The sequence below is a fragment of the Brachyistius frenatus genome, unplaced genomic scaffold, assembly GCF_029030835.1.
Source record: "Brachyistius frenatus isolate BFR_SWC_R1_liver_20210118 unplaced genomic scaffold, ASM2903083v1 Contig_61, whole genome shotgun sequence".
Classification (NCBI taxonomy): Eukaryota; Metazoa; Chordata; class Actinopteri; family Embiotocidae; genus Brachyistius; species Brachyistius frenatus.
The window spans coordinates 2208158-2217733 of NW_027210660.1; the positions used below are offsets into that span (position 1 = coordinate 2208158).

Sequence of the window (9576 nt, forward strand, 5' to 3'; positions counted from 1 at the left end):
CAGCTATCTGAGAGGAAAAAAACAACAGAGCATTTCACAGTCTCTTCATTTCTAATACAATTTAAAATATGGCACTAGTTTTTAAATGATAGTCATATTGGGGATGAATTGGTGGCTCAGTACTGAAATATATATTTTTAATGTGACCAAGGAGTAACTGCATTAGGTCCAGGTATTCAAAGATCTGCCACCCTTTTACATTTACTTTTTGGCAGTTCTGTGGCGTCAAAGATTGTAAGAAAATGACACAACCTTTAGCTTCAGAACTAAAAGTAAATACAGTTTCAACCAAATGACGCCTCTTCTTCTCTACAGAGAACACACTGAGGAAAACTTCGAGTCCCATAAAATCCACACCAAAGCTAATAATGCTCTGAGTACAACATCAAAGCCGAAGGTTGTATGCTGCACAGGGATAATGTCATGAAGGGGGCAACATGGTCAAATCCACACAGGAGCTGCTTGGGAATCAATGAGAACTTGTCCATATTCTCACATGGTTTCACCACAAACCCACAGTGATCCTGTGAGGACAGCACACCTGCTTATTATGTTGCTTTCGTAGAACATCGCAAATGACCTGACAGAGAATCACATTTTTAAGTCTCAAGAACAACTAATAACATTAAGTATCGCTCTGTTCTAAGTGACCCAGTGAGCCATAATAGTGTGACAGTAAGCCACTGATATTTTGACAAGCAGGGAAATCAGCTGTCATAGTAACATTGATGAAGGCTCTATTCCATTTAAGTAGGCCACATCCAGGGAGTACATGGAGGCTCACTGCAGAGGTTTCCTGAGACACTTAATGGAACAGAGCCATTGTTAATGTTTTTAGTTCCACTGTGGCTTTCCCTCTTATGACAAGTGTTGCTGTGAAATAAATGTATACATCCAGGACCCTGAAACTGAAGCAGCTAAATGGAATTCACCTTTACAGAAAAAAAAATTCGATGTTTTCCACATGTGATCGCATGTATGACACATGTTTACCACATGTTGCAACATATAATAACATGGTGAAAATAAGTGGAAAAGATTTCATATGGGAACCTACATTCACACATTACACCATGAAAATGTTCAAAAACCATGTTTCAACTCATGATCACTTTTTGCACATGTGAAATTCCTGTTTATTCTGTGAGGTCAACCATTTTTAACTTAATTTTTTTTACATGATTTCCCCCCTGTGGTATGTCAGAAGTCTTTTGCTCTCCTTGATAATGATTGGTGGTTTATTCTAATATCTAATATCTGATGCTGCTTTATTCACAGTACAGCCTAAATTAATTTATGAGTGTAATTTGAAAGCAAGCAGCTGCATAGCCTAATTCTTTGGGTAACGATTTAAAGATGGAAATGAAGCAGGTTGATGCAACACATGGCAAAGAGTGGCCACAGAAATTCTGTGAAACATTTTTAAAATAGTCTCCACACACTCTCCAGCTGCTCAGTTCTACAGTGTGTTTCAGCTGAAATGAACAGAGTTCACCAGCCTCTACTGTACCTATAGGACTGTACGGCGGACGCTGCATCACAATTATATAACCTCACTGTTAACAGTTAGAGTAGAATCATTTCTGCGAGTGGAGGAGCCATTAAACATCTCCGCCTCAAGCTTTTAGCTGCAGGAGTGGATGCCCGAGGTGGAGACAAATCAAGACATCTCTCTGATTTGGAGTGCAGTCAAAACAGTGCAGACACACACCGGGATTCGGCTGGAGATGCGGAGAATAATTTGCCACAGATTCCTCTGCATAGTGGAGGCACTATCACAGACCACGTGAGAGGAATATTCAATGACGGTCCCCGACAGACCGGCTCATCTCTGCTGCTGACATGGACTCTTGGACACTGTGTAGCTTCCCAGAAACGGACTAGGAGGGAGGGCGACACACTGTCTGAATGTAACCTTTTGATCTTTTGCCGTTTTTACTCTTCTTTTTCTGTTCTTTTTTGTTTGTTTGGTTCTTCGTCTCTTCTCTCCAAGTCAGACAGTTAGGGGGGGGGGGAAGTATGGCTTGGCCGTGCATCAGCAGAGTGTGCTGCCTGGCTCGCTTCTGGAACCAGTTCGACAAATCGGACCTCTCCGTCCCGCTCACCATCCAGAACTACTCGGACATCGGCGAACAGGAGGTGCGGTCCGTCACCAAACAGGTCTCCGCCTCGGAGCGCGCACCCGGGAATAACTACTCTGTCCCGGAGCCGCGTGCCAAAGGCTCCCCTCTAGCGCACGCCGATGGCCTGGGGACCCGAGGATCTTTCAGGGCACGGAAGGAGCCCAGCTACAAGCCCCGGGAGGACTACCACCCGCCCGGAGTGCCTTTCACCAGCATTACGCAGTACAAGCAGGATTTCAAACCCTGGCCCATCCCCAGGAAGGAGAACTTCCCTTGGATTAGTAACGGGGGCAGCAGGGCGGACAGCGTTTCGGACAGCCCGGTGAACAGTTACCACGTACAGGCGGGGGAGAGAGAGGAGCGGGGCAAGGGGCAGAGGTGGGGGGAGCAGCAGCAGGTGACGGAGGAGAGCAGAACCAGCTGCTACAGGTAGGCTATGTCATCCTCCTCCACTTGTTTCAGCACCTGTCTCTGTCCACCCCTCCTGACCTGTGGGGGCAGTTAGCCTGCTTTGATGCCTTATTAATCTCGATTTATGAATAGTTCAGTGGCCTCCAAGGTCGACCCAGCAAGCCTGCATGGAGATGGGGAGAGTGTGTGTGTGTGTGTGTGTGTGTGTGTGTGTGTGTGTGTGTGTGTGTGTGTGTGTGTGTGTGTGTGTGTGTGTGTGTGTGGTGGTCATCAATTATCAAATCAAACTTACACATTTTATATTCACACAGAGGAGCTGAAGTATGAATCTTTGATTGCATTTTGTGAAAATGGGCTCATCATCCCTTTCTGTTTTTTTTTTTTTTTCAGGCTGACTCATTGGAATAGATTTTAGAGGCATTAATAAATTCGATTTTTCTTACTTTCTTAGTCACCTTGCAATCCCTCTGATATTTCTTCTGACTGCTGGGTGCTCCAGAAATCCAGGTAGAACAACCTCTGGCAATAAAAGGTTTACTTTGGCAATTAAAATGACAAAAGGTTGTAAGAGACGGTATTTAAAAAAAAACAGAAGTTAATATATGTATTCATAGTCACAGTTTGAGGTCTACAAAAACACTAGGCATTTGCTATAAAAAAAAAAAAAATTAAAAAAAAATACTCAACAGTGTTTTTCAACAGACCCAAGGGAGTGAACACTCATCTTTCATCACATCTCTAAACCTGCAACGGCTTTCTGTTAAAAATTTAAATTTATCAAGCCAGCATTTATCTGTGCCACCACACAGCTTATAAATTCTCCCCAAGACAAGTAAACTGATCTGGGTGAGTAAAATCAGAGGAGTCTCTCTTTAAATCAGTCCGTGGTGCTGCTGAATGCATAGACAACAGGCCATAGGTTTGGCAAGTCGACTGCTGTTAATACAAGCACTGGGTTACCATCCACACTTCCATCACCTCATGAACAACCCTGATAAAGGTTCCCCTGTACCTCAGTCCACCTACTGAAGCATCTCTCTTCCTCCAGGCAAGAGTACAAGCCGTGGACAGGGGCGAGACCGGCCAAAAGTGCGAGGAAGAATCCCCCGGCTCAGTACTCCAGCCCAGGGACAGAAGCCACCGATGTCCCACATGAGACCAGCTACCAGGCTGCCTACAGCGGGGATGTCACCAGGTCCATAAGTCTAAATCAGGGGGAACACATAATCCCATCTGCTGCCTCCAACGTACAACCCACCCACGTCCCCCACCCCATCCCCGCTGCCCTGCAAGCCGGCAGTTCACCGAGTCCCCCCGGGCTCCAGCAAAGCTTCCTGCCTGAGAGGACTGAGCTCAGCAGGACAACCAAAGGGGAGGTAAGCACATACATCATTCAGTTTGAGGGGCTGCGTTACGTGTGTATAGTTTGGGAAAATTCAAAGAGCTGGTGGGAGGAGCTACAGGGTTCAAACTGCAGCAAGCTCTTCCTCAAAGTCATCTTCACTCCTCTCCCCGGTGGCCTGTTGCTGTTGGGGCATCTCGGGAAAAGTGATACAGCATTCTGTCCCTAAGCAGCTCAAAGTGACCCAGCTGTTTAAAACAGGCCATGTGCTGTGTTAGGTAACACTGCTGGTGCCACACTCATTACTTTGACCTGAATAAAACACGGTGGATGAGAACATAAAAGGGAATTCTTCCAAATGTGGTCCATTTTAGTCAGAAGATTGATTCACATCTGTCTAAAAAATAATTTTGGAGCATAGCTGCAATGAAATACTCGATTTTTGTTTTTGTTTTTAGAGGCAATGATTTCCTATCATAACACAAAACAGTACTTCTTTCAATTCCAATAATAAAATTGAATATACTGTCAGTAAATCTTATATTTCATTTTATTGAGGTAAATGATCTTAATATCACTTCTGGAATTAGCATCTACATATGTAAAACAATAGGAAATAATATTTTCTTGATTATTTTTACACCCAAAGAAATCTGAACTGTTTTGAAATGACAGCTAATAAAAGTTTTAGTGGTCTTTTGGGGCCTCAACGTCAAACTCCCTTTTATTTTCTTTAGTTGTGTGCTCAGCTGTCACACGACCACACAACCATTTCAGTGGTAAAAGTTCACACAACCTCTCATAACCTTCTGACATTACTTTTTGTGCAGTGCCTCAGAAAAGACATTGTAACCACAAAGCACGGGTGTTGTTTTATAAAACAACAAATTTAAATATTTTTAAAAATGATTAACACTTTCAATTTAGGTATTTATTTGTCATTCATATTTGAAATCTAAATCATGCAGCGTCAAAGGCTTTTTCTGGCAAAGATACAGAGACAAACAGAAAAAGTCATGCCGAGAACATCATTTAATTTACAGTATGTTAAAGTGAACTGATGCTAAGTAAGTGCAGTCAGCATAAAACTTTTCTCCCAAAATGAACGCGCTGCCAACAGTTTGAATATTCACACAACTATCCAATTGTCCATTTTGTCCCAGATTTGTTCTCACACATAAAGATGGACATGCAGGCAGACAGATGTACAACGTGATAGAAATTGAAAGCTAACTGCAACAAGGTGAGAGGATTTACTGAGAGCTCATCAGTTCAGGTCAGGTTGTTCCAGATTGTCATAAACTGGGTGAGGGGACATGTCCCCACTTTCCTCTGTGCGCTGCCTCCGTGCTGCCTCAAGTCAGCTGTTGCGTGACAGTCAGTGAGACAGTTTTTGGGAATCTCCAGAGGTTTAGTGCCATCCGTCGTCCCCACCCACAACACTCCGGACCATCTGCCAGTGGAGAGCTGGATCTGCTCCGGGCTGGACCGGGTTCAGGAGAGTTTGTCTGCGTTGCAACAGCCGCCTCAATAAAATCTCAAGCTGAGAGGTATCACGAAAGGAAACCTGTTTTTTGTGGTGACGAGCTGCCCACTTTTGCAACTTTTAGTCTGTATAAGTGAGAGATTCAGGGACAAGTGATTAATGCATCGGAGTAAAATAGGATGACCTTCTGCTTATTTGCATAATTTTCTCAACACTGCCTGCTCTATTAAACCGTTTGTGTCCCTGTATGATGATGATGATGGCGGTCCAAGTGAGAGGTGTCAGTGGCGGGACACGGACTCTAATAATAACACTGGCCCAGTTGGAAGGAGAGTTCACGGTACACTAAGGACAGATAAGATGCTGGCGCTGTGAGGCTGTGGGACTGAACACTGCAGTCAGTATTTTACCTACATACAGGGAGTGAAACACTGCATCTCATCGGCCATACCACAATCTGCCAGAGTGACACAAAGCAGCCTGGCAGCAAGTCAAGATGATCTTAGATAATCCACCCGGTCACTGACGGCCCACTCAATGCCAACTCATGATCGACTCACCAGCCCCCTGCAGAGGGGTCTGACCAAACATTACACATCCCACTCCTGGACGCACTGCACTGGGTTCGTGGCGCTCGACTGGGATCTGCCTGCGAGGATATTCTCAGTGTCTGTAAAACATTGGACTTCATTAGGCTGCGTTATCACCAACAGACAGAGTGTCTTCGTTCAGTGTGTAGATTAGATTTAAGGCGTACGTCCCAAATAAACTGCTGAAATCAAAATCAATCTGCTCTTGACGACAAAGGAGGGGGGCAGCCACAACATTGTCATTACTACTCCAATCAATTTGATCAAATTGTGTGCCCCCTCCCACCTATAACACATCAACTCCATCTCAACAGATAAAAGCCGTTTCTAATTTTATGACCCGCAGCAGCCAAGTGACCGATTAACACGAGGCGACGTGTTTTACGATGAGAGCCGTGGTTTTTTTTGGACTCGCTGAACTTGCAAGCCTAATTCAAAATGTGGTGATTTGAGGAGGGACCGCCGTTAAACCTGAAACCCGGCTGGCCCGGCTTAAATACATGCAGCCCTGAACTGTGTGTGTGTGTGTGTGTGTGTGTGTGTGTGTGTGTGTGTTTGTGTTTTAGGAATCAGGCCGGGCAACCACAACACCAGGCGAACAGATTTGTGAGGACGGGGCTGCATAATCTGCAGTGTGTGTCAGGGATGAGCAAAACAAAACCGCTGAGTGGGGAACACATTTAGCATACGTAGTGGAAACCTCAGCAGGAACTCGTTTCGAAAAAAAAAAAATATTCTTGGTTGTTTTATAGTCAGCTTAAAGGCTTTTTTTCTTTTTTTTTTTTTTTTTGAGCTCACGGGCGACCCTGCTTCACGTCTGCATACAATGTGTAACACCGGCAGGCTTTTTTTCTACGGGAGTAACACAGACGCGCAGTAGAGTGATGGAAACGCTGCTCACAATGGCTTAAAAACTGCATAAAGAGGATTAAATAGCCTGCTGGGACAATGCACCCTAAAAATGCACTTTTTTTTTTTTTTTTTTTTACTACCTCCCTTTTCTCACTCTCCAGTCAGCGAGGGGTGAGGTCAGAGGGACGGCACCGGGCTGCGCTCGAGTGATTGTCCACCAAGAGTCATACCGAGTTGTTAGAGAGTCAAAAAAGACAGAGACAAAAAAAAGAAAAAAAAAAAGAAAAGTAGCAAAACTACAACAAAAAAAAGCAAAACACATTTGTACTTCTATTACACCCCCTCTCCCCTCCCCCACCCGCCCCATTAAAAAGTTCCCAAATCCTTCTCCGCTGTTATCTCCTTCTTTCATGATTATTATTTTATTTATTTATTTTTTACCTCCCATAGCCAAGCTTGTTTGTCTCTCTCCCTGTTCTTTCACATGGCTCTCATCCCCATTCCCACGCTGCCCGGGCCTACAGAAACTGCTGCCAAATTGGCTGGGTTTAGGCAGGGAACAGAGGATTGTGTTAAAGGCAGCGGGAAAAGCAAAAGAAGGGTGAGTGGAAGGGTGGGGGTGGGGGGTGAGGAGAGAGGAAGGAGGTGCAGCATGTGATAGATAGGTGAGAGTGGGAGGTGGGTGGAGGGGGGAGGAGCAGAGTGCACCATTTGATGGATTATCTGTTAAAGTGCAATGTTGCACCGGGTTGCAGTCTTGTTTGGCACAAATCTAATTTAGGAGAGAGGCAGACCTGGCGGCAAACACAGAGCAGGAAAGACATATGTGTGTGTGTGTGTGTGTGTGTGTGTGTGTGTGTGTGTGTGTGTGTGTGTGTGTGTGTGTGTGTGTGTGTGTGTGTGTGTGTGTGTGACTTGCAGAACAACATGTACTGCCTTCCATGCCACCCACAGCGCTGTATAGTCACACTCAAAGTAATGTTGGGACCACAAGCTGACAATTTCTCCCCAGACTCGAGCTCAGATTGTGATAAAAAAAATACATTAAAAAACCACCACGCTCCACAGATAAGCAGGTAAATTGAAAATAGTGTGGCCCATTTTCACGGGCAGATCCAATAATCGCTGGAAAGAACAGAATATGGTCGAGTTCTCGATATCACTCCACATTTATTTATTAATTTATTCACCACAGCCCAGATAGATTCTGGCCAGGCTCTGAGAACAGAGGAAGCACTAAGGAGGAAGCATCACTACAGCCCAGGCCGCTCGTGTTCCGACAGCAGGCCTGATGCCTCCTGACGGCACAGTCCGGCCAGTCTCTTCTCATTTCGTGGGTGCAGCGAGAGCACCAGGCCTGCTGCCCTCGGTCCCATCTCTCCGACCCCCTTTAAAAGCTGCTCTCACACTTCTCTCCTCTCCCCTTCCTTTTTTTTTTTTTTTTTAGGAACATCTTGTGAGGACCAAACTCCCTCCGAACCCTTCCGCTGTCTTTCAAAGTGGACCGAGGGTCTTCAACATTTGACAACTGCTGCGATTTCCAACCATTCCACTTTGACGGGGTTCAATCTTACAAGGAATCAACAGGGGATTTTTTTTTTTTTTTTGTCCATTCCACAACACAAGAATCTATGCAAGGGAATGTATTGTTGTGAAGCCTGCGGAGCTGCAGCGTCAGTAACCCAAGTGGAGAGAAATAAGTTAGACCCCCCCCCCCCCCCCCCGCCCCTTTATGCTCCTTCCTCCCCGCTGTTGCTATGGAAATGAATATGCATGCTACTGAATAGTTTTGAAACAAGCTCCTTTTTTTTTTTGCGGTTATAGACGCAGAAGAAACTGGCTGCTCTGTGCGTTCGTGTGTGCACCTGCTGACCTGTCCTCTTACCGGACATACTGTTCTCCAATAATGAATGACGTGGTTTGTCATTAAGTGTGTATGCTTAGAGTACTTTGTTGCCCTTCGGTGTTGCTAGAAATCTGCTCGAAAAATAAGTTATTTCCTCGGTATTCAGTTAGTTTACGATTTTGGAAAAGTACTGTTCGGTCTCTGATTTTGTAAATCTATTGTTAAAGAAAAAGAGCAATTATATAATGTAAGTGAAGTTACAATAAAAGATGATTAGCTAAGTTCTTAGCCCCGTCTCTCGGATGCCTACTCAGCTGTATTTTTGTTTTGTTTTGTTTTGTTTGCATTGTTGTGTAAATTCTTAGTAATTTACAGGACTGGACGAATGGGCTCCTGAATCGAGTTATGCAGATAGTCGTTTTAATTTGGCAGAGATATCTGGTATCAGCTCCGTTTTGACTGAATACAAGAAAGAGGAGTGCAGTTTTATTTGTGGTGCTCACAGCATTGAGATTTCATATGAAGAAATACTTTGATATTTTGGCACGTACACCTACATCTTTTTTTTTCTTTTCTTGAGAGTTAGGTGAGAAGACTGATAGATTTCTCCCTTTTAGCTGCAACGTTGTGTTTTAATATGTGACTCTCAGCAGAACTTGAATACGTACATTTCCCAAAGTGTCAAACTATTCCTTTAAAAGAAGGGACAATCTTTCAGGATATATTTCTCTTGCACTCTGGATGTTCCACAAAACCTTCTAAAAGTTTCAATAGGGAATATTTCTTTTTGTAGAAAACAGTTCCAGTGAAAAGTGTTCACAGTGAGGTCTGTGGATGATCCACACACACTAATATTTTTTTGTAGGAAGACGGAAACAATGCCTGCGGCGGAAATCTCAGTATGGCAAACTTTAAAGCTGTTTTTT

At 44.3% G+C, this 9576-nt stretch overlaps 1 protein-coding gene across 1 annotated transcript; it reads left to right on the forward strand.

Annotated features, from left to right (window-relative positions):
• The first annotated feature begins 1567 nt into the window (after positions 1-1567).
• map6d1 (MAP6 domain containing 1) lies at positions 1568-8931 on the forward strand. The gene is made up of 3 exons (XM_069706230.1): positions 1568-2552; positions 3583-3910; positions 8252-8931. The coding sequence occupies exons 1-3, from the start codon at positions 2020-2022 to the stop codon at positions 8327-8329; spliced, it is 939 nt and encodes a 312-aa protein (XP_069562331.1). The 5' UTR covers positions 1568-2019; the 3' UTR covers positions 8330-8931.
• Positions 8932-9576: the final 645 nt, after the last annotated feature.